The 26,174-nt window shown below is 41.5% G+C and overlaps 1 protein-coding gene across 2 annotated transcripts; it reads right to left on the minus strand.

Moving 5' to 3' along the window:
• Positions 1 to 279: 279 nt before the first annotated feature.
• Dhrs9 (dehydrogenase/reductase 9) lies at positions 280 to 25,042 on the minus strand. 2 transcript variants are annotated; one of them, XM_021156453.2, is made up of 5 exons: positions 24,760 to 25,042; positions 12,128 to 12,492; positions 10,797 to 11,055; positions 7,649 to 7,812; positions 280 to 4,220 (listed from the first exon to the last, which is right to left on the minus strand). In XM_021156453.2, exons 2-5 carry the CDS (start codon positions 12,438 to 12,440, stop codon positions 3,997 to 3,999), a joined length of 960 nt encoding a protein of 319 aa, XP_021012112.1. In that variant the 5' UTR covers positions 12,441 to 12,492; positions 24,760 to 25,042; the 3' UTR covers positions 280 to 3,996. The 2 variants fall into 2 exon arrangements, with proteins under 2 accessions (XP_021012112.1, XP_085690929.1); XM_085834803.1 differs by lacking the exon at positions 24,760 to 25,042 and adding an exon at positions 13,652 to 13,728.
• Positions 25,043 to 26,174: the final 1,132 nt, after the last annotated feature.

Here is a 26,174-nt window from a genome sequence, read left to right on the forward strand (position 1 = left end):
AGGAATGAGAGAAACACCTGCTTACCTTTCTCTACCATCCTCTTAGAGTCCCAAGACTTGCCAGATGGCTCAGTGGCTAACTGCAATTCCTGCGAAGCCCCCAGTACCTGATTTCCACACAGTAGAACTCCCGGAATCAGAGAGTGGAAGGAGAAAACTGAATCTCCTGCATGCGCGCATGCATGTGTGAACACACACACACACACACACACACACACACACACACACACACACACACACACACAAATTAAATGTGGAAATTAAAAAACAAAGGGGTTTCAGAGAAAGGAGAAAGTGGAGCCTCTAGCCAAGAATCTTGTCTTATACAATTTCAGTACTCAGGGTTTGCAAATTGCTAATCTACAATGGCTCCCAGTGTGCTAGAAAGAATTCACAGGAAGCCCATGTATTTAAAATTCATTGTGTGATATGTGGCTTTTCTTTTTCCCTTTCTTCCTTTTTTTTTTCTTACAGTTCAAGGATGGGGAATTTAGCTCAGATTATTATACATGCAAGAATTTGGATATCATGTTTTTTTCTTTGTAAAGAGAACAGTAAGTGTATCTTCTGTGTAACGGCCATGACGCGTTCATAGGAAACCCATGGACTGTACTCCAGGTGGAGCGTGGCTGTTTGAAAAACTGAATGGGAATCCTTCTGATGATGGAAGCAGGAGCTGGAACCCTAAAGTGTTCTAGAACTGGAGCTAGCTGGCAAAGCAATTAGAAGGCAGTGACCTTCCCTTCTTCAGTAGTGTCAGGGCAGAAGAGTGTGACATCGTGAATGTGCTCCATGAAATGTCCCTGAGGCTGATGCTGGGTTATTCCTATCAGACCATATTGTTCATCAATTTCCTGGCATTTTCTTTGACTGCAGTGTGGTAGTGATAGAGGCTCTGAACTCATCCTGTATCTTTCCATTCTTCCAGTGCCTAGGTTAGCCCTAGCTACAGGGACCACGATAGACTGCCAATATTTTTTATTCAAAACAAAGAGCAAAACAAAACAGCAATAAGAGACTTGGTATTTGTGGCACCCCAATCTTTGGTGTCTTTCTTTTTGTTTGATCTTAAAAGCTAGAAGATTTTAAACTCTTGGCTTTGGGTGAGGAGAGTGAAGGTCATTGTTGAGGTTAACAAAGGGCATTCACAAACAAATCCCCTAAGCAAGTAACAGTAAGCAAACATGATCAAAGATGACAAAGAAGAAGAGAGGAAGGGGGAAAGGAAATTCAGAAATGTAGTTAGAAACCTTCAAAGATCTGCTAAGTGAGAAGAAATAGAATTTACAAAAACGAAAATGAGTGTATCTCTACATGTTTCTTAAAATTATATAACACTTGTATTTATGATCATTATTGAGTTGGCAAGACTGATGTCAAGCGGGTTAATAACGGTTTTTTTGCTCTTGTATAATCAGAATCGAGGTTTAGGAAGACTTCGAGAGCCTTGGATTCTTTATCATACAGCAGTATTCTGAGCATGGGCTTTGGAATGATGCTGCCTGGGTGAGACCTAGCCCAAGATGACGAGCACTCTAAAATACAGAAAATTACTGGAGTGGCTGAGTTGTTCATCTCCCCAAGTCTAAGACGCACAGCTGATGGGCTGACGAAATGTAGTGAGGGTTAGATGAAACTGTTCATGTAAGGCATAGCGACTGTACTAAGATTATGTCACAGGAAGCATCTGCTAAGTCACCAGGTACATTATTTTTCCAGCTGTGACATACATACACACATACATGTAAATACATATATATGTATATACATATGTATATATGCACACATGTATATACATATATGTGTGTATACACATATTATATATGTGTGTGTGTTGTATGTGTATATGTGTGTATATATATGTATATATGTGTATATATATGTATATATATATGTGTGTATACACATATATACACACATACACATGCATTGTCTGCTTTCTAACTCAGGTGCCACAATTTGGCATATACTCAAGTTGTAGCTGCCATGGAAGAAGAAAACCACACTGAAGGCTGAGGGTAAACCTTTTGCTATGTGTGACTATTGTCCACAGTTTAGGCTACAGATCCATAGTACAATCCTTTCTGTCACTAATTTCTCCAGCAGAAGTGAAAAGGGTCAGTTTAGGGCAGGTGCTGACTGCCCTGAGTAGAAAATGACAGAAGGTTGTGATGTCCTTGCCTGATCCGTTTCAGGTTATATCCTGTATCCAGGCACCAAGTGGGGCTGCGGATCTGCATCTTTCTCAGGCCGGTATCCCTAAGGAGAGAGCTTGGAAATTGTTAAACTACAGACTGCAGCAATGCTCTGGCTAGGACAGTGCTTCATAAACTAAGATGGAAACTACTACATTTTTCTTTTTAAAAATAAATCCTGAACTGGGGTGTGGTGTAGCTCAGTGGTATAGCATGGGCTCATGCCTGAGATTCTGGATTTGAGCCTCTGTGACAAAAAGAAGGGCGAAAGGAACCCCAGAGTTAGGGGAAAGTTTAACAGTCAGAACTGTCTCCTTTGGCATGCAAGAACTCAGGAGGCCATCGCTTAGGTTAAAATTGATATAAATCACTTGTAGGGAGCAGAGTTTTTCATTTTGAGAATGTTTGACCATTTCTACATAAGTAAATGAGTCTGTGGTGTCTTATGCCCCTAAGAACTATTGGGATGAATACTGCAGAGAAAGGCAAAACTTGAACATTTTTCTTAGCAGCTCCCTGGGAATTTTCTTCATTATGTACTAGGCTGAGCTACCCACAGATGTTTTAGGGTCTTGAAGATAGCTTAAATGGAAGAGATTCTCTTTAGTCTGGACAGTTTACATATGCAGCCGGCTCCTTCACAGTATCTCCGAACCAACAAGTGAAGAGCAGCCACCTTGTTCTGCTGAGTGAGCCTTCTCTGTGGGCTGATGGCAGAGCTACAGCTAAGAAGGAAGAGCTTAACAGAAGTGCAGCTGGCACACTGCTAACACAGATGCTGCAGCTGGCAAGCTTGCTCTCAATGGTAGACTGCATGACACTTAGTTTTTGATTGGAAGAAAGAGTAAGCGAATTGTAGCTACTTAAAGGAATAGAATAATAGAAAGCATCTCAGGATGAGGCAAAACAGAGACAGAATTAGAAGGCTGAGCGATTGGATTAGCATGTTTGGAAGATCAGTAAAGGAATTCCCTTTGGATTTTGCAAATCTTGGTAGCCTTTGGACATCGGGAAAGTCAAAGGGCAGTAAGCAAGCCACAGAGTCTGAAGCCATGAGATGGAGCCAAGAACCTGGCCTTGTAATGAGGAGCAGCTGTAGCCAACAGAACTGGTGTGCTTCCGCTGTGATGCAGCTGACGGATGAAGCGGGAGGTGAGGTGCCTCTAGGGCTAGGACCGGATGCAGTGACTTCACGGTAACAGCAGTAGTGTGTCCTCTGTGTCCCTCTGGAGTATGAGGCTTGTGTTGGAGTCTCCCCGCCTTTCATTCCTTGTCTTTTTCTGCCCTTCTATTTCTTCCCCGTTTCTAACCGCCTCTCAGTTCATACCAGTGCTCTGCGTGGTAGCGCCTTTTAACTCTTTCTTGTTCTTATCAAAGCTTATCAGATCGTATTGAGTCTTCTCAATCTCTGCCAGATAACAGAGCCATTGGATCCACGTATTAAAGACTTCTTATCACTTAACATTTCAATAAGAGACAATGCTTAGCAATCTGGATTTCTGAACCAGTCAGGGGCAGGTAGCAGCACACCTATTTTGGATGGAGAAGTTTTTCCATTTCTCTTTCATCTTACCAATCAGGTAAAGCTTCAGTATCTGGCAAGAGTGGCTTACGAGATAGGCCTTCTCTGTCCTTATTTTCACAGAAGACTTAAGAAGAGACTATGGAATATCTTCTTTTATAAACAGAAACCTGGTCTAAGTGAGTCCGAGTTGGGTCTGGGAAAGAACGAGATTGAGATGCTAAGCCTCTGAAATCAGCCAATCTCGGAGCTGGGGGCAGGCATTTGTGGTTAGCTGAGTCACACAGCTTTGGGATTTGCCAGCTCTACTTTCTGTTTCAGCAATAAAAAGTCTTGTAAAACTGCTGGCATGTGAGACAGAGGTATCCAGAATGTCTTGGCATCTTTCCCAGCAATGTACCGAGTCTTGGGGAAGAGACTTGTTAGAGCGTGGTCCATGCACCCTACCACTAGAGAGAGGTCCAAGTTCACCGAGGAGGTATTGCTTTTCAGTCTGTGTAGACCTAAAAAAAGAGACAAAATACGTTCACTTTTGGGCAGAAAAGTAGAGTCAGAGTGGGAGGCTAGGGTGCAAACAGGAAGACACTAGTGACAGGGACGTTGTTTTGACTTTGCAATTATAATTGAGGCTCACTGGAATGGTTTTCCATTCTCCAGAAAAGGATGCTGCAATGTTTTCTTTAGGCCAGCTGATCTCATCGCAAACTTGGAAGGGCATCAGAATCTCCTTACAAAGCTTGTTGAAATCCAGACGTCTGGGTTCTACATACAGAATTCCTGAGCCAGTAAGTATGATATAAGTCTTAGCATATGCATTTTCCACACGTTTTCGAGTGAAGCTATTGGTCTGAGGACTTTGAGGACTATTTCTCAAAAAGGTAGTAGAGAAAGGATACTGTCGTGTCCATGGGGGCCTTATCTCTAGGAAGTCATGACTTTGATTTCTAATCTATTCTGAAGAGTACTGTGTTATAGGAAATACGATTATATACATGACCTTGTGTGTGCATACAAGGGTGGAGAGGGAACTTAGACACCTCACATCTCTCCAATTTTGTCCTGAACCAGAAGTTAAATAAATGTCTCTGGTTATTGGGCAAATAAAGTGTTTGCGTCATGACCTAAGATCCCACCAGAAAGTCAAATAATCTCACAAGGGGTTGGGGATGATTTGGAACCCTGGATTCTTTAATAGAAAAGTGCCAGAAAGACTGGCCTTTCACAGGCAGGAGAAGGAAATTGGAACTTTATCTCATCCTGAATAGAAAAGTCAACTCAGAACAGATAAAAGACTTGAAAGTAGAACCTGGCCCTATAAAACACAGAGTAAAAGCTTTCTGAAATTGGACCAAGCAGTAAGATGCTCCATAAAGCATAGACCACAAAAGCCAGAATTGATGGACAGGACTGCATCCGACTAACAATTTTCTGTGCATCAAAGGAAGCAGTTAAAAGCGCTAAGAGATAACTCATAGACTGGGGAAAATATTTGCAAACCATACATTGATAAGGGGTTAATAGTAAAAAAGAAATATAAAGGGATTTCCAACAACTTGATAGAAAAAAATTGAACAATCTGATTTTTGAAACATGAAAAGGAACCAGACAGACATTTCTCAAGAGGCCATTAAACAGGGCCAGTGGGTGTGTATGCGAATGTGTTAGTCACAGTGCACGAATTGCTTTAGTGCTCAAATTTAACCCATGGCAAGACATCATAGTGGACCATTAGAGTGGCGGGTGATGAGACAAAAGATGAGCAGTGTTGACTGTGGTGCTGAGGGAAGAGATCCTGTACATGTAGTTGCTGAGAATGTAAACTAAAACAGAAACTGGGATGAGGCTTCCTTGAAACATGCAAAAAGCACTACCCTATAATATTCGCATGCTTTCAAACACACCTGAGCTGCGTCTTCTCAGAGGAAAAGCTACCATGTTAGATCGCAGGCTCACAGTTGTTTAGGAAACCTAACAAGTGATGGTGATAGTTGTTAAGTAGTCACAAGTTGTTTAAAGAACATGGTAATGTCAATGGCTAGTTTAAATTATTGTTCACCCTGGGAAAATGGAGAAAGGTGACTTTAGATTTATGGTCTGCATTGGGACTGCGAGTCTGGCTCATCTCTAAATTCTTACTCGGAAATATTTAATATTTAATATCACTATAAATTTGGGCTCAACACTCAAGAAAATTTTGAATGTTTTCAACCCCAAGAAATGACAAATATTTGAGGAAAATCAATCCACCAGCATCCTTGGTCTGTTTATCACTTGGTATTCTTATTATGCTATGCCTCATAAATATGTACAATTGTTATTTGCCCAAACAGAAAAAAATTGGATGGAATCTTGTGAGGTAGCTATAGGTGCTTATCAGCTTCATCATCATCATTATCTCGAATAGAAAGCTCTTTTACAGGAGGAACTCTCTCTGAAGTGTTAAGCCTAACAGGGTTAAGTTCAGTCTGTTTCCTTTGACCTACACAAAACCTTTAGAGTCAGAGTGCAAGAAATGCAGCTTCTAATGGTGATGGCTCTAAGCTTACAGAGACACTCTTTGGAAAGTTTGTCAATCAGGCATTTTAGTTGAAATCATCAGGAGCCTTTTGTGTGTGTGTGTGTGTGTGTGTGTGTGTGTGTGTGTATTATACTGAATGGTTGGGAATGTCTAGTGTTTTGAAAACTTCCATACATGTTTCTGACTTGAGTCTTGGGTCTCTGTTCAGACTGCCGATCTTGAACCTTGTCCTCGTGCTCTGTGTTACTGTAACTCAGGAAGAAGCACAGCCACATTTTGGAGGGATAGTGTGACATGGAGGGAGGCAGGACCTTATACCTCTAAAGGCAAGAACTCTGTGTTTGAGGAACATCAAATAAACATTACAGAGTCTAGAAAAACTGGAGCTGGAGAAGAGTTCTCAGCCAGGAACTTTGACCAAAGTGTTCACTGCACTGCTTCTTTGGGATTCCAGTGCCCAAGAATACATGGCACAGTTGTGCTGGTTCACATCTAGCTGTGAACCATGTTACTGCTCTGTGTCTCTGTTTCTATTAGAATGAAGGATATAATAGCAGCTGCTCCACCAAGCCCAGGGATTATAAATGAAGCGGGCGTGTGAGGCACGTAGGAGGAAGATGACGAGAGCTTTAAATGCTCATGGTATTAATCATCCCTCCATCACCGTGGGCTCCTGATTATTCTCTCCCCTTGCCTCAGTCTTTTGACTCATTTTTACCTCTCTTCCTCTTCCTCTTCCATGTGTTCCTGTGCCTGATAGCTTCCTCCACTCAAATAACTCCTGGATTTTAAAGCCTTATTCAAACCGGTATGGGCTGGGCCTCTTTCTTGCTCTGTGTTCCCTGGGCAATTAGAGCCCACACCGATGGCATCACTTCTGGCTTTCTGGGTTGCCCTGCAGAGGATCTGTCTGCTTGGTGCTGTATAGTCTCACTGTTTCACAGTCTTACTTGGTTCCTCTTTTGTTATCAGCTATGGTCCAGTCTGACTCTCCTCCATCATTTGTCACTTCCACAGATCTATGAGCAATGCTGAGCAGGTGGCTTGTGTTTCGTTATAAGATGAAGTGTGTATGGAGAGGAAGACTATTGAGAGCAAGGCTGCTGGCTTCAGACCCTGGCATGACCAGGAGATGCTGGGCACCCTAGAAAGGACATTTCACCCTGCAAAGCCTCTGTTCACTACTCCAGTAACATCCTTTGAGGTATTAATGACATGATTCAGAAATGCTTAGTATAAAACTTGGTATTTGTTAGTTTCTTTAGTAAGCACTCATAATCACTCAAAGAAGCCAGAGGTAACTCTGAACTTAATACTCATATTAAAGATCCACATTGCTGTGTTTGCGACGCCTTCATTCTGACCAGGACAGGGGGTCCCAGAGGAAGACCCTGCATCTATGCCCAAACTCACTTTTTTCAATGTAGCCCTCTCCATATTGTTGTTTGATATCTGGAGACAGATGTTTCCAAATGGCCAGTTTTTTTTCAGTTGTCTTGATTGGATCTGCCAGCTCTGTTTTGAACAGCCCTGGTTCAATGCATGAGACATGCACACCAAAAGCTTTCATATCCCTCCTGCGAGAAGAACAATCAAAGAATCTTTTTTTAAATTTAAAGACAAAACAAAACCCATGCTTTCATTGAGCTGTGTGTCCAATCTAGGGCTTCATGAATGTTCAACAAGCATTCTGTGGTCACACCCTCAGTCTTTCATATCCTTAATTTTCTTTTTGTTTCAGTCAAACTTATCTGGGGAGTGTTTATTACTCTTCAACCAGTGTCTTATGAGTCTTTTCCGAGAACCACAGAATGGCTATATTGGCAATAAACATCTTGTCCTATCCTGTCGAGTTGAAGATGAAGAACCTGGAGTTCAAGGTGGTCAAGTGAGGATGAATGGCAGAACAGAAACTGGTCCGCTGTGGACGGACCAGTCCTCGGAATAGCCCCACACCAATTCAGCATTTTCCCCTCAAGCTACCTGCTTTCATTAAATGGAGAAGCGTTTGGGTTAAGACCATTTCTTTTCCATGTTCAAAGGGCCTGTTGATGAGATGCAGGAGTGACTGGCTTAGATGGACAAGTCTACCCTGAGTTTTGGAATGTGGATTGCAACGTGACTGAGGACGAGGAAGGCTTGAGTATCATGATCCCTGGCATGCCACCCTGATCCCTGATGAGCAAGCTTCTCATCACCACAGTCGGCCTCAAGTCTACACAGTTACGAGTCACAGGTTTGAGATATGGGTGCCTCCTTCCTGTCAACTGAAGAATGTGTTGCACATTAGTCACAAATAATTATTTTCTAAATTTAATGTATAGTTCCTCTAGGAGTATATAAAGAGGCAGTCATTCATTTTATAGAAATCTTACCCATACTGAGGCTTGAAGCCAGATCTTGTAGTGCTAGGCCAGAGATCTGCCATTAAGCTACACACCTGTTCTCACTCTGTTATATATTTTTCATATGTATGTATATATATATATATATATATATATATATATATATAGAGAGAGAGAGAGAGAGAGAGAGAGAGAGAGCCAATGTTCTTAACCTCTGAGCCATCTCACCAGTCTATATATTTTTAATAAGCACTATTTTTTAATCATAAAATGTAATTCAATTCTTTTCAGATTTTGATTTCCTGCAACAAAACTATTACACATTTTGAAATATATTTTACCGACAATGTAAATTAACTTGACCCTGGGAGATTTTGAAAGGTATATTACATTAAAATCTTAAAAGTTACTTTTCAATCTAATTATATTTTATTCATCTGTCGACTGATCTGGGAGTGAGCAGTTTCAAGGAAGTATTTGAGAAGACTTCTTTCCTCATGTATTCATGAGAATGACACAGGGACAGGAGGCAGGCCACTCTGCTAAGCTTTGGAGGGAAGGAAAGTCAGCATGAAAGCAATGCACGTGCTGAGCAAATATAGCTTTAGTGACCCAGTCCTCTCTCTGTCTCTGTTGTATCAGTCCTTCTCTCTGTATGGAGACATCCAGGAACAGCCACTGGACTAGGCTGCATGCACAGTTCCATGCCAAATACCAGTTCTGTGGGCCATAAAGGCATAAAACATTTCCTGTTCGTTACTTTCAGACAGTGTCTAGCCGCCGCCAAGCAGAGTCTACAAGCACGGCAGTTAAGATAACTTTTAAAACACTACCATTTTATTATGTTATTGATGCTTATAGAGTGGAATGTGTATTATTATATTGCTTCTTGAAGAATGGAATGAAAATTGGCTGAGATTGAGAGAGGTCGCCACGACAGTATGGTTCCCAAGTGTGATGGTCCCTGAGCCATGGGCAGTGTCTGCTAACGCTGTAGAAAAGCAAACTCTCCGGCCACATCCCAGACCCACACCCAGCAAAATCTCCACCTTCAACAAGTCCTTCAGGCTACTTGACATCACATTAATGTTTTGGAAGAATTTGACTGTGCTTATTTCTTAGGGGACTCAGACTCGACGGCTGGATCATGAGGCAGAATGGAAGTTGTCAGCCTGTACTAACCTCAGCGGGATTATCTATCTGTTTTATTAGTAAGCTAATTCTAGATCTATGTCATCTATATATAAACTTTAACATATGCCTTTAGTATTACTAATTGAATAAGTTAATGGGGTGGGGAATTAAAGGCAAGCCAGAATCAAGTTTGTCTTTTCTCTTGCTTGTCTCAACATGACACAGCTGACTTAACTTCTGTTTGCTCCTCCAGCTCCTCCTGCTTGCTTTATCCCACAAGGTCACCTGCATTAAGCGTACCTTAGCATCTGGCAGCACAGTCTGTTAGACTCAGGAATGGGAGAACACAGTATGGGACGAGTGATTCCTCATGTAGTGTCAACAATGGTTATTTCATCCTTTCGCTGGAGCTCCCAGCCCCTGGGTCTCCAGGTGAAACTTACTTTCCTGTCTCTCAATCTTGTAGTCCTTGGAAAGCCCTTTGCTGTTAGCCCTTACTCCCATCCTTGGGATATCTCTTCACACCTCCTACACATTTGAAAATGGTCCTTTAAGTAAATTCTGTTCTCTTAATACAATTTTAACGTGTGGTCATTTCTTTTCAGAACCTTGGCTGAAAATAGCACATATGGGCTTTGAACTGAGAGTCACACATTCTGGTTCTTGGTAAGATGAATCTAGCATCCTCTTCCTGCCTCTCCCACTGGATAGAACTGCAAAACCCAACTGAACAGCCATTGAGACCTAATTCATTTCTGATGGAGGCTTAAATAAACTTGTACTATCCCATAAGCACCTACCAGGAATATCAATAGAGAGATACACCCTGAATGATTCTCCTTTTGGACAAATTGACCTGTTGACTATAAATTCACCCCACTATTGGCATCATACACTAATACAAAAGCAAAAAGAGCTAGACTCAACATAGATTTGGGTTCAAATATCAGTTCTACCACTTATCAGGTGTGTAACCCTGGGCAAGTGGAAATATTTTAAAGTGCTCAAAAGGGTACCTCATACATACTAAGTAGCCATCATTAGATAGCAGCAATTGTGCTAAGTCAATTAATTCCCCTTACCTTAGGCTGTCATTGAAACCTTCCACTGCGTATTTGGATGGAGTATAGCCACCTCCACCAAATGCAAGCCGGCCTCCAATGCTGGAGACATTGATAACACGCCCTCGAGCTTTCTTGACCAGTGGAAGCATATTCAGTGTCACGTTGATGAGTCCAAACAGGTTAACTTCAATGGGTTCTCTGTAGTCGTCCACTGTCAGCCAGTCAGTGGGAGCCAACACTCCAAGAACACCAGCATTATTGATCAGACCCCAGAGACCTGGAACAGAGAGGGAAAGGAGGCAGAGTAGAAAGTGTCATTTCTATGGGCATCTCAGAGGGAAATACAGTTCTTTCTTTATACATTGGTGCTATTTCCTCTTCATAGTGACTCCTGCTTTGAAATGTCTTTGCATTTTGGGGAAGTGGTAGCTGGCAGAGTGGTTGGTTATGTTGAAATTACTCATGTTAGTTTATTGGAATTCAGGCTCACTGCTATTCTATTCCTGGTTCCAAGTGTCATATTTTTTTTAATGCTTTTTTTGAGGAAGACTTTCTGATCTCTCAACTAATATGTAGAGCAAATTGGTCCACTTTCCTGCCTTGCAAGATGGTGCAGCCAGAGTATATTTATAAAGTATTCTGTATGGGTAGAAAAGTAATATGAATCTACCTTTCACTAAATTTTGATAAAAAAATATAAGTCATTCACTTGACTGGAAATATATAGTATTGTTAAAGGTGAGCACCAAGATTTGTTTGGAGGAGGCTTTGCTAAATCGTTGAGTTTGAAGTTCAGAGTCTTAGAGCTAAAGATGTTATTGAAGTACATGCATTTGCTTTTAGAGAATGTCTAACGCTCATTGGACCACTGGACTCCCTAATGACCATTTTCCTCACATCACTGGGTCCTGTCCTACCGACCACTAAAGATGGATGGATGCACTCTGGACCCGTCTGATGAGATGTGGGTCCCAGGTCAACAGGTGGTGATCTGGATGCCATTTCCATTCTCCTATAGGCTTGACTCTCAACTCCCTTTGCTGTGATGTTGTTGAAGAAGCTCACATAAAGTTAGGCCCTTTATGTCTGTTCTAGATCCACCTGTTGGGACTCAAGGTGAGTCTATCTGGGGCACATCCCACACACACTGGAACTACTCAGCAGCTCTGCCGAGGTCCAGAAAGGTGCGGCTGGAACTTAAGAGACATCCTCGACATCCTCTTGATAGGCCATTCAAGATGTGAACCTGTGCTTCACATCTGAAACCACATTGCTGTTCTGCTTCAGTTAATTCCTCATCCCCGTCCCCCTGACCTCCCTAGCCCTGCCCTCCATCTCTAGTCTCTTACCCTTTTCTCCTACGTGGCTCTTCACCCACTGGGCCGTCTTCTTGACATTCTCTGGGTCGGTGACATCCAGAAGCACGGTGTGGAGTCTCTCTGAGGTTTTGGCCTTCAAAGCAGCTGATCCTGACTCAGTCAGGCAGGCAGCAATGACATGGAAGCCTTTTTTATCAAAAGTTCTGGCTGCTAAGTTTCCAAAGCCTGTGTCACATCCGGTGATGAAAACATACTTGTCAGCCACGTCTGCTATCTTCAGCTGCCCTTTATAATTCCACAGAAAAGCGCAGAGGAACAGGAGGGCCAACAACCAAAACAGCATTTTCCTCTATGTGACAGGGACACTTATTTCATGTACGATAAAAGATGATGTCCTGGATGTTCAAAATTAGAAAGAAAATTCAAATAGGAACAATCACGTGTTGGCAAATGTGAGTTATTTAAATGAATTTGAGTAGACAGATAGTTATTAAGATTATTATTATTATTATTCTGATTGCTTGTTGGAAAGACAAACCATTTAAATCACACACTGCCTCTGTAAGGTAATGCCAAAACTAGCCAATCAGAATTCAGAAAAATTCCGGGGGAAAGAAATGCAGTAGAAGCAAAGCTGACCCAGGTCACTGGGTGAAAGGAGCTGGTAGGGACATCAATCTCACAGGCAAACTCATCCATCTGAGAGACAGAGCCTCACAGTAAAATCGCACATCCCATCACTTGTAAAATTTGAGAGGAAAAGAGGACCAGTGGTTCTCAGCCTTCCTAACGCTGTGACCCTTTAATACAGTTCCTCATGTTGTGGTGATCTCCCCAACCATAAAGTTATTTTTGTTGCTACTTCATACTTGTCATTTTGCTACCATTCTGAATCAGAATGTAAAAATCTGTGTTTTCTGATGGTCCTAGGCCACCCCTTGCAAAAGGATTGTTCAACTGCCGTGGGGTCGCGACCCACAGGTTAAGAACCACTGTCCTGGAACGCCTCGCTCAGTCTCTTTGTCTTGCCACACCCCCAGTTGTTTTCAGAATCCAGAAGAGGAGAGCATCCGTGCTGCTAACACTAATATGGCTTCTATTTCCTTATTGTAAACAAATGAGAATCACCCTTCCTCCTGGCTCGGAGATGATTTCTCAGAAGAGATAGAGCGAGAGATCCCAGGAAGTCAAGGAGGGGGAGGGGAATGAATGCCTGCTATCTCAAATCTTTAAATTTGGTCTTCAACACAAACCTCTTGTAAGAAAGAAAGAAAGAAAGAAAGAAAGAAAGAAAGAAAGAAAGAAAGAAAGAAAGAAAGAAAGAAAGAAAGAAAGAAAGAAAGAAAAAAGTCACGTATAATCCGGATAAAAATAAAGCAAGTTTATGTTGTAAAATTGAGGCTTTGACCAAACCACCTCAAAGAGAGCCAACTGGAATATTAACTTTGCTGTAACTTGAGGGTAGCCCTGGACGACCTAATATTAAGCAGGAGGAAGGCTTCCTGTACCCTTCCTCGGGTACCTGCGTCTCTGTTTTCCCTAAGCGTGACATACTTGCCATAGGTATTGGCACCTGCAAATGGCACTTCACCCCACCCAGTAGGAGAAAGTCCTCAAGAGTCAGAGGGGAGGCTGCTGTTCTCTGGCTGCCTGAGGTCTGAGGTCATGGAGGTCCAGCCCTTCCAAGTTCTGGGGAGAGGAAACAGGAGGAAAAGAGGTCAGTTCCCTCTCCACACAGGAACCATGTATTTGCTCCCAAGTTAGGATAGGGAAGAAGATGCAGAGAGAACATCCCTTTTGCAAAGAGCCCACTCTCCTCCCCACAGCCCAGAGGCCTAGAAAGTTCCTTGCATGTCCTCAGAGTGTATCTTCTGGGTTTAGATTTTTTTTTTAAAAATTTTAAAAATGATGTATATTTGAAGGGGGCAGTGTGTGTGTGTGTGTGTGTGTGTGTGTGTGTGTGTGTGTTATGTGCACTGGAGTATAGGTGCCTTCAGGGGCCAGAAGAGATAATGGGATCCCCTGAAGCTGGAGTTACAGGTGGTTGCCAACAGTCTAATGTGGGTGCTGGAAACAGAACTCGGCCCCTCTGTTAGAACAGTACATGCTCCTAACAGCTGGGCCACCTCTCTAGCTCCCAGACAGTGTCTTTGTCCTTGATCCACTCTCCTTTAGAATCTGAATACTTCACACAAGAAGAGCAATCACAGACCAAAGTGCAGGCCCGTGGATGCTTCCAGAATCATGTATATTTATGGATACTAAGAAACCTTTTCTTTTCTTTTTCTTTTTCTCTTTTTCTTTTTCTTTTTCTTTTTCTTTCTTTTTCTTTCCTTTTCTTTCCTTTTCTTTCCTTTCCTTTCCTTTCCTTTCCTTTCCTTTCCTTTCCTTTCCTTTCCTTTCCTTTTCTTTTCTTTTCTTTTCTTTTCTTTTCTTTTCTTTTCTTTTCTTTTCTTTTCTTCAACCCTGTCTTAAAAAGTAATGGCTATTACATTTGACCCAAGATTTTGTTAAACAAATGTGTCTATAAACAAATGTATAAATAGGATTTCAAATATGTTCTTATACTTGATTTCTATGATTATATAGCTAATAGTATATTTAAGATAAAAATAATTCAGTGTATCATCTTTATTTCTTAAGGAAAAAAATGAGTCCTATTTTTTATCTTTTTTTCCCCTAAAAGACTTGTGAAGAAAGAGATTTAAAAAATCTACTGAGAGATATAAACTAGCAAAAAATATTAAACTATGGGAAGCCTAGAGATGCAGCTGACTTGTGATACAGTTATACATGTATTTGAAAACAGGATTCTAAATTACTTAATAATTTGGTTTAGTTTCCACAAACTTTTTGTGTGTGTGTGTGTGTGTGTAGAATTGATTTGTTGCCTATAAATGTCCAGGCAGCAGGGTTTCTGCTTCTCCACTACACAGTAATTTAAAATGTCTAATTACGAGGAGAAGCAAAAAGCACTCATGAAATTACATATTTAGAGTTTTTTTTAATAACATTTCATATTTGCAAATCCAATTAGTTATAGTGTTTTGTTTAAGTCTGCCCTTGAGAGTTACCAAATGTCGAGATGTCTAATTTCATTGTAAATCAAAGTTCCTAAGAAATGATTTGAAAAAAGCAAAACACTTGTGGATTGTAGTGTCCCTACAACAGAGACTGTAACTTGTCCGACGGTCAGCTTTGCGGGGGCAGGCTGAGAGGAGTAATTGTGAGAATGCTGCCCACCTTGGAGACGGCCTCTCCCTAGACATTTACATAGACTCTCATGTGGTTTCTGTCTAGCCCCCTGGAGAGCACATTATTTTCCAGTTATAGAAGATAAAACAGGTTCAAAGATAGAAGGTGAATCGCCAAGGTCATTGATTCCTGAAGCACCATGCCTTCCCATGTGAGAGAACTGGAAACCCTGAACTCCCTGGTAGGTGGCCTGAGCAGTGTCCGAGCTAAACTCATAGAGTCAACCTAGTACCTTGCCAAGGCTGCGGAGAGGCTAGGCTGAGAGCCCTCAGACCAAAACAACCTCTGATATATGAAGTACTTGTTCCTTTCATCATCTCCCTGTGTGCCCTCCTCTCTCTCTCTCTCTCTCTCTCTCTCTCTCTCTCTCTCTCTCTCTCTCTCTCTCTCTCTCTCTCTCTTTCTCTCTGCATGTGCACTCTCATATGTGTGTGTCTGTGTGTCTGTCTGTGTGTGTGTTTGTATACAAATTTTTTTCAGGGGGATTGGGAAGGTGGGTGCTATTCCTGTGATGATGTGAGTTACCAGACACAAGAGTCTTGAATTAGGAAGGACGGAGGGTTTTTATGTCAATGAAAACCCCTTAGGGTTTCTATACAACTTGGGAAATTCTATATTTAGAATTCAAGGAATGATCCACTTACGGAAGATGATCTAGTTACTTTTCTAGTTTGTTACTGAAACTTAACACATCTTTCAGTTATGACACCAGCAACACACTTCTGGAGTATTTGTGGTACCCGAGACTGTTATCAATTACAGTCACAGTATTTTTATGTTATATTGTTGTTGCTATTATAAAATATGGTGTGTGTCCCCTTCTCTTTTGTTGAGACAGGATCCCATTATGTAGCTCTGGCTGCTGAAACTTTCTAAACAGACCAGGCTGGCTTTGAACTCACAAAAATCTGTCTATCTCTGCCTCCTGAATGAGGGGGATTATAGACATATTTATCATTCTTGCTATTGTGGTATCATTAACGTGCTAGTGAAAGACAATGTTTTAAATATCTTTGGTGTATGTCATCTCATCAGGCTTCCTTTAAAAGTCTATGTATTTTAATTCATGCATTGAAAAGTATTTACTCGTTTTAGACAGTGGGTATGACAGCCATGTAAATCAAAATTTCCTAGAATACTTTAGCCCTAAATACATGTATTTCAACAAGAACACGTGAAAGCACACAAAATCCATGTCTTCACCATAACTAGACAACAGACAATCCTCAAACCTCAAATTATGTGACCAAGGAAATGAGTAACTACATATGGCTGAGAGAAGTCAGGTTTCACACGATAAAAGAGAAGAGCTGAAAAGACTCAAGGGGAGGGGATACTGACCTGGACCCTGTGTAATTGAATGAGGGAGAGAGAGAGAGAAGACTGTCAACTAATGGTTTGGAATATCTGTAAATAGATATATAAATATATGAACAACTGATAAAGTATAAGGAAGACCTAAGAATGATGAATAGACCAAGGAACCAGAGCCCATTTTTTCAATCTTATAGTCATTGGAGAAATTAATATGAGGATAAAATTTGTCTGGGGGAATATAAAATGATCATGAAGTGTCTTATGATACAAAGAAAAAAGCGGCTAAAGAATGCGTAAGAGTCAGTTGGAAGGGTCTTACTCACCAAGTACGACACAATTTGAGCATCAAAGCAAATCATGTCATAATGAATCTGTAGGTTGTTGACTATCATATGAACATAGTCATTTTGGTTAGTGTCAATAAGGATCTATATAAGGAAAGGGAAGCCATGCCAACTAACAAGTGTCAAAGAAGGATGCAGTTAGGAAATCAGTATTAGCAGTGACATAGTAACAATTGTTTCAGTCAATAATTATCAGTGGATGCTAGGATGACAGTATAAAATCACAAAGACTGTCCCACAAAGATAATTATTAATTAAAAAAGAGAATAATAGTGATTTCACAGTGAAGAAATCTGAGCGATAACTTTTTAAAAAATGCTAGAAATTGGTACTCTTAATCATGGAGGAAACCAACATCATGTGCTTCCTGATAGACACACTGGAAAGGATTGAGCAGTGAGCGATGCTCAAACTCCAGCTAATCATGCGTGGAAAACTACTTCCAGTTCTACAGAATGTGTGCCCCGTGCTCTTCAAAAACACCAGTCATAAAGGAAAAAAAGGCCCAAAGGTGCTAAAGAGACAAGACAACGAAATGCAACACATGACCACAGACATGTAAACAGCAAACATGTTTCCTTGTCTCAGAAATAACATTATTACATCAGCTAGTGAAATTTGGGGAAAAATCTGTAAACTTGATAAATTTTACTTTGAAAATTATATGGTGGAAAATGATAGACTTTTTTGATAATTTATATTGAAGTATTTAAAGATTATGGGGCATGATATCTTTAACTTGCTTTCAAACCATCCTAGCTGGGCATCGGGGTACGGGTCTTTAATGTCAACACTCAGGAGTCAGACACAGGCAGCTCTATGTGAGTTTGAGGCCAGCTTGGTGTACATAGCGAATTCTGGGCCAGCCAAGGCTACATAGTAAGATTCTGTCTCAAAAACAAACCACAAGGTAACAATGATCAAAAATTCAATACACAACAAAATGCAAGTTTAGAAAATAATATATGTATATATAAACAAAAACTCATATGTATATATAAAAAAGAATGAGAGTAAAAATGTGGTAAGATGCTAATGTTTAGAGCCTCTAGATCATACCATTCTTTTGACTTTTTTGTAAGTGTGAAATCATGCCCACAGATTCAACCGACTGCAGGTTTGAGTAGTTTTGTAAACTGAATCTCCACTGACCACACACAGACCTTTTCATTGTTCTTCTCTCCTGAACAACAGTGTTACTATGTACACAGCATTCATATTAGGCATTACAAATGATCTAGAAGCAATTTAACGTACGCCCAAAGGCGCCGCACAGGTCATATGCTTGAACTGTGCCGTTTTATACATTAGCAATCCGCAGATTCGGAAGCCCGTGTGTAAGAGGGCTGTAGAGTCACCACGTGTGAGAGGGTCCTGGAGTCAGGACCCCCTATGTGAATGACTGCTGAATGACTGCATCTCAAAAAAATACAAAGTAAAAATTGGAAAAAGAAAAATGAAACCTCCCACCCCAAGGACTTTATTGAACGGCTTTGGGCTCTACAGACAAAACATAGAGTTTTGTAGTGACCTGGGCTGCCTGTCTTCTGCCCTCTAGAAATCCTGTCCTTACAACCACTGGAGGAAACAAAAACTCAAAGCTAAGCATCTCTCTCTCTCTCTCTCTCTCTCTCTCTCTCTCTCTGCCTCATCTTTTCCACTTCCCATGTAACCTCCTCTCTAAACAAACACAGTTTTCCCTGGTGATAAGGAACAGAGAGGGACTTTTTAGTCATTTAGGATGCACCCTCTATACTGTCATTGAGCACCCCTCAGGGCTGACGGTCATCTCCAAGACTGGTGTCCCAAAGGACATGTAACCCTGACCTTGAGGATCATTGATTTGTGAGGCCCATCTTTACTATTGTCTGTAAATGTTAGTTCTTCTTTTAGTCTCTGCATTCTATATTCTTCTGGGTCACTGGACTAGGGCAGCTGCAAACCAACATGGATCTTTGACCCCTAGTAGAACAACAATCCCAGGTCAGGGCTTTCAGGGCCATGACCTGCATAGAGAAAGGGACAGTCAGTCAGTCAGCTCACCTGAGAAGTCAATGGATAACCACAGCTAGCACAACTGCCCCAACCACTCTTCCATGAACTGTGGTCATATCTCTGCAGTGCCCCGGTGCCAGGTGATTTATCAGGAGGCCTTTGACCTCAGTTGCTTTAGTTGTTTATCAGCCGTGTCTTTCAATTTATCTCACAACAACCTGCTTGCTAAAGAGTGCCCATCCCTTGGCTCCAAGCACTAAAGCTGTTTTGGGAAGTGCATCCCTCAGAGAACTCAGAGTACTTTGGGCATCCTCTCTGAACCTTGCCCAGTGGCAGCTCAGGGCTAGAATGTTTTCATTAGAGAGCACCTATGGAACCAACATGGCTTAATATCTGTTACACCTTCCTTGCTGGAAAGGGCTGCTCTATTTCTTGGATGTAAGCAAAAGGCTTTCCAATTACAGCCCTTTTGATATTTTGCATTCCATAATTAATAAGGTGAAGTCTGGCTAGTGTATTACAGCATGCTCAGCGGCATCCTTGACTTCTACACATGAGATGTCAGTAACACTTCTGATAACGATGTCCCTAGACAGTGCTAAGTGTCCCTTAGGGGACAAAATTGCTCCTCCTTGAGAACTGCTGTCATAGAGATTCCTCTCTTGAGGGTCCAGAATGTCACTGTACCCAGGACCACTTGTCTGGAAACTCAGTCATTACTGTTGTAGTGATGTTTCCTTGATGGGTGGTTATATTCGTTAATGACACTAACAGAGAGGTTTTGCTGCTTAAAAAACTGCTCATATCCTGTTTTGGCAAGCATTAACTTTTGTAATGTAAAAAATATCTACTTTTCTTATTATGAGGATAGAAGGTATCCAACAGACCAAGTTATATATAATGCCATTTATGGATTTAGAAATGACCACATTGGCAAGCATGGCATTGAGTGGTACTAAAGCCTGGATCCTGGCTGAGCTGGGGCTATGACAGCTTGCACTTGGTAGAAAATTGAGCCTCTAGGATTCTGCAAATGCTCCCAGGAACCCCATAGTCCTCAGATTTCTGGTTCATAAAGTCAGTGCCAATGTGAACAGCAGCTGTGGTTGACTGGATGCCACGGCCTTTTGAACTGTGGCTATAGGGTCAGGTAGCTGAATGTGGGATTAAAAAAAAAAAGCAACGGTGAGAGGTTATTGAATGAGTAATGATTAAAAATTATTTCAAAACCAAAGATAATGGATCCAAGGTTTGTGTAGGACTTGTCCTTCTTGTGTTGAATGGCTTCCCTGTTAGCCAGGGTTCTGAGCACACAGCACACACACTTTGCCTTGTGTGTACAATGGCAGCCAATGCTGCCTAGTCCACCTTGGCTCATAGTCGACACTCTTGTATGTGAAGATCTTGTATGTGAAGTATTTTCAGCATATGTAGGATAGGAGGTTTTTTTCTTTTTCTTTTTAGAATGTAATAATTACAGAAAGGAAGGGCTTAATATTTTCTTACAGTTATTCTTCCTCATGGAAGTACCACACTGGGATGTCTTTGGATTGGATTGTGATGGAGCATTTGATTATAAAAGTTACTTTTGGAGGGGTCAGAGAGAAGGCTCAGTGGCTAGGAGCTCTTGCCACTCGTATAGAGCACATGGGGTTGGTTCCCAGCACCACATAGTGGTCCTCTCCTTCCAGATGGTCTGGCACCTTCTGTCTTCCAAAGAAGTTTATGTATACATTTAGGGAAAACACTTATACACATAAAAATAAAATAAGCAAATCCGTAATTAAAAAAAAAAACCTGCTGTTTGAGTTGTTGAGCTTCATTTAAAAAAATCATCAAATGAATTTCAGGCTTAGAATTAGGAGAAAATTTTCAACAATTTTGAAATTGACTTAAGCAAGTTTCTGCCATTTTGCCCCAAATATTTATGACAGTGATATTCTCAGTATTAACCATCAAAATGTCAGTCAACTCGGGAAAATGTTGAAGATGATGTAGCCTGTAGTATCAAATATTTAGCTAAGGTTTAGCTCTTTATTTTTAAATAACCAAGCACATCTTTCATCAGTATGTAAATTTTTTTTCATTGTCAATACTTGATAAAATTATGTGTATCCAAGAGAATTGTTTCAAAATAAATTTCTTTGTGACTTGTCAGTAAATGTTTGCTTTGTATGCCTGTTTTATAGATCTATATAGTTGGGACTCTATAAGTCTGTGTTTCTTGGACAAGTGTGAGAAGCATAAGAAACCCTGTTCTAGGCGGTTGCCTGGACCTGTAGATATTTATCTGAAACTTCATGATAAAACTATTTCCTTCTTCTTCTGGGTGTGGTAACTCAAGTCTGTAATCTCAGCACTTGGAGATAAAGATAGGAAAGAGAGAGAGGCCAGCCTGGAGAACACAATGAGCTCCTGTTTCAAACACTCCAAACAAACAAACAAATAAATCTCTTTCTAGAAGAAACGAATTCAGAAATGCAGGCTAATTGGTCCAAGGTACGAGCTATGATTTTTGGTGACTCCGGACAGACCCCTCTGATCCCACCTGTGCTGCCTGCATTCTCACTGGGCTCTGGCATGTAGGCTCTGTGCCTACTTCTCTACCATCTCGGTGTTGTGTGTGATGTTTGGCCTTCGATGGAAGAGCAATAGGTAGGGCAGAAGGAAGAGAAGAAGTTATGATGACCCCTGGACCCATTTCTGAGATCTCTGAACTCTAGGACAAAGGGAGAGAATGACCAGGACAGGAATGTAGTGTTCTCACTTCCAATTTAGGTCATGAAAAAGTTCAGGATCATTATCTCAGAAATCTCACAATATGCATCTGATTTCATCAGCATGGTATTTGGGGAACTGGGTCAAATATCACAAATTAGAATATTTGCTACACGGTGTTTAGACCTGACTTTTCCCTTGGCAGCTTAAACTGTGAAAAAGAACATGGAAGAGCTGTGCGGAGAAGATCACATCTGTCTTAGTTAGGGTTTTACTGCTGTGAACAGACACCATGACCAAGGCAAGTCTTATAAGGACAATGTTTAATTGGGGCTGGCTTATGGGTTCAGAGATTCAGTCCTTTATCATCAAGGTGGGAGCATGGTAGCATCCAGGTAGGCATGGTGCAGGAGGAGCTGGGGGTTCTACATCTTCATCTGAAGGCTGCTAGTAGAAGACTGACTTCCAGGCAGCTAGGACTAGTGTATTAAATAAACCCTACACCCACAGTGACACACCTATTCCAACAAGGCCACACCTCCAAATAGTGCCACTCCCTGGGTCGAGCATCTACAACCATCATATTTCACAGAGTCATTGGTTGCTAGGAGGGATGAAAACATTTTATCAGAAGTACTCTGTCATACAACAGAGATTTAGAAGGAGCCATGAAAGGAGGGTGAATCTCGCCTTCATTTGTCAGGTAGAAGTTAGAGTAGGAACCACCACCTGTCAGAGCTCCACAGTGAGCTCCACTTCCCCTTTCTGGGTTCTCTTCCTAGGTTTCTTAGTGGAAACTTAAAATAAACCCTGTTGATTTTAGTTTTATTAGTTGCCCCCCTCCACTGGTAGAAAACAGGCGACAAGACAAAAGTAAACCATAATGTTCAAAGTCTTTCTTTGATGGTAGAGTTCTTTCTAAATGGTTCCTCCCAGATCAGCTCATTTTCTGTCCACAAAACTCCATGGAAGAGTCTCTTTCAGAAAACACTGGGAGTTTATTAAATCTTTATTGACCTTCAATTTGTTGCAGTCTCTGGATCAACCACAGATTTGGTACCGTTGTACCAAGATGAATCAAATAGAAAATAGTAAAAAAAAAAAAAAAAGAACACATTTAGTGTTGATGTCTGTCTGAAATATCTTCTGATTTTTTTCTTATGGAGTGCAAGTGTTCTTAATAATGAACACCCTGGAACATGTGAGCTTCTTAATTTAGAAACAGCATATATGGTTTAATACTCAGAACTTATTCTTTATATTTTGCCTTTTTACTGAAGTAAAACAAAACAAAACAAAACAAAACACCTTTATGTGGCCTTTCAGTGATGTCTGGTATACTTTGCTCTAAGGAAATGGGACCTGAGAGTCTGGTGATACAAACGAGGTCATATGGGTAAGGAGATGCACTCGCTTGAAGAGGAAGATTAAAGTTGGACACCTGAAAAAAAAAATCTAAGATGGATTAAAAGATGGAGCCAAGGACCCCCAACACAAAATATGTTTGCAGAAAACAGCAATTGTTCTGTTGTGACTCTGGTGAAAACCATATTAACCGTGGTGATGACATAGCCAAGGTGAGATGGTATTCAGCATCCTGGAATGGTGAGTTCCCTCCCATAACAGGAAGAAGCGCGGCTTCCTTAGTTACATTTCACCAGAGTCCCTGCGGAAGGGCACAGCTCCACGCCCAGTGAGTGGTGGGAGAAGTTCTCAACTGTGTTTCCTCTGTAGCTCCAGCAGGGGCTGTCCTGCCTCACCAGAGGGACAAGCACGTCTAAGGAGAACACTCTTAAATGAAAACAATTTACCAGAGCATCTTTGCGAATGAATATTAATCTCCTAAAGTCCTTTTGGGTTTATTGTTTTGTCTGTGTGCTTTCTGACGGTAATGGCACATTAGGAGTCACTCTTAAATCTATGACCACAAAATACTAACTGCTAGCTGGAAGGGATTTCATGCTGAATGCTATTATAACTTATGGTCCCAAAGAAAGTTTAGAATTGAGTATATGTGCGGATCACTCCAGTGAGCATACTCAAATCTCTCACTGTCTTTCAACCACAGTTAGCTTTGCTCCAGAGGAAAATGTTAGTGTTTTAAAATTATATTCCTTGAGAATATGGCATTTGTCACAAGGGTCTTGTCTCTTGCAATGTATGAAGTAACAAGTTTTCCTTGTGTTGAGGTTTAGTCTAAAACTTGGACACCATTTTCAAACGTGAAAATATCCAGCACAAAAAAACGGAAGAACTTTTCATTCTCACATCATGCCACATCTAGCCAAGGGTATTTCAGAGCATTTAATATGTGCCAGGTGACACTAAAACCCAGACCCTAGCTTTGGGCCAAGAGTGTCACAGGGCTTTACAGAATTATTGCCCCCACCAGCTGAAACCCTAGTGTGTGCACAAGCATTTGAAATAGCAAGTCACTTTATCATAAACTGTGGAGTGACCATCACTGCAGATTTTTTTTTCTTTCTGACAGCTCAGAACCCTGGGGCCAGCATGCTCCTTAGAAATACTTTTCTTCATCCCCAACATTGTTTTTCTCTTCTAGTTTAGTGTCCATCTACACGTGTTCACAGAAACTGATAAGACTGGGAAAGCAGGTGGAGAAACTGATTAGTCTGCATTTGGTGGTTGTGGGTCCTCCCCCAGGCACTCTTAACGTGTCCCCAACGCTTGGAAAGCTGAGGTCACCAATTTCTCATTAGTCTTCAAAGCCACAGAAGATGCCAAATAGGAATCGAGTGATGAGGGAGGGAGGGAGAGAGACAGAGAGGTATTTAGTTGTGAGTGCAGGATGCTACGGGATATTCACAGAGCCCTGTCCTAGGAGAGTTTCAGTCAAGTTCCTGGGCCACACAGATCATTTCTGTATGAGATGGACTCTGCTCCCACCCTTCTCAAACTATGTTAAAGAAGCACAGTTGACCTCAGCCGAAAGACAACTTGGTTTGTTCTCTAGGAGCACGGAAAATCAAGGACATGAGTGAAGGGTCAAACGATCGGACAGTCATCAGTTACCTCGCTGAAGATGACTTGCAGTGCAGAAGCTGAGGGTGACTTGCTCCGCTGCTGCAGATCGTCACCCTCCTGCTGTGGTCCAGGGGAGGGAAGTGCAGCTCCGTCAAGCTGATCCTCTCAAGGTGCCTGAGCGCGTCTGCGGAGCTCTGAGACCTGCATGTGTGAAGACTTCTACTTCTCTCTGTGAGTCACGCCTATTGCAACACCAAGTGGTGACTAAGTCTCTCCTCCGTGGATGGAGGGAGGGGAGATTGTAGGTCACAGGTTTCCAAAGGAATCGGCAGTGCTTTTTATTAATTAAGTGTGGCTAGCTAGAGAAAACTACTCATGCTATCTTGGCCAAAGGAGGAGGCTGAAATCACGTGACTAGGAAGCTTTTTTTTTTTTTTCATCTTTTGTAAATCTCCTGGTGCAAGGAACTGATCGTTTCACTGAAAAACAAACAAACACACAAACAAACAATTTTTATGAGCAAGAAGATCAACATAATAAATGACCAAATATGGTTTCGGAATGATTTGTGGTTTCGTTTCCTAATTTGTGTTTTAAGGTATGACAAAACATCTAGAAAATGTCTCTGGAAGTGAAAAGGAGAAAGGATTGCCCCCTCACCTCCAGCTGGCCTTTCCAGAGCTGCTTCCAGCAGACCTGGCACTGCTTGGTGCCAGCTGAAGCTGTAAGGGGTGGGGGATGAGATGCCGCCCACCTTCCCTGCAGCTTGCCAACTCCGCCCCCCCCCAGCCTCCCCTACTCATGATAGTACAGGCAAGCCAACAGTGCACTGAAGTTTTACTTCTAATTTCACGCTGTAATCCTCTGCTTCCACCCGCTCTGTTCCTTCTTGAAGAGTAATTATTATTTCCTCCTCAGAGCAAGCAAATGAAAGAGCCCATCCCTCTACTGGAGTCTAGACAGAGCTACTGTTTTTTAAATTAGATAGGTGTGGGTTCCTAGTTCCTCCACAACGACAAAAGACTAATTTATCCAGAAAAATATTTGGGGTACCTGATATATGCAAAATATACTTTCCCCCTTTAATAACGCTCGATACAGAGTAAAGGCACAAACTTGTGGCCTCAGAGAAAAACCTCATGGATTGAAATCCATATGAAGACAGCTATGGTAATTAATCCTCCTTATAAGCAGGCTATTATATCTGAGAGGTGGAGAGAGCCTCAGGCACCTGGGTGGTCCTGGAGGACTGAAGGGAAAGGCCAAAGAAAAGGTTACACCTTAGCAAGCTCTACTCAATAATCTCACTCAGTGCTGCTCTGTTTTTAAAAATTCCCCAAATGGACTTTAAAAAAATGAAATGTCGAGCCTTATTTGCATGCTATGGTTGGGAATTCTTGCCCTCTACTTGGCGTGGTCTCTCAGTACTATTGATAAAACTGAAAGGTTGGGTGTCTAGGCAT

Source organism: Mus caroli, unplaced genomic scaffold, assembly GCF_978045245.1.
Source record: "Mus caroli unplaced genomic scaffold, Mus_caroli_1 scaffold_2, whole genome shotgun sequence".
Lineage (NCBI taxonomy): Eukaryota > Metazoa > Chordata > Mammalia > Rodentia > Muridae > Mus > Mus caroli.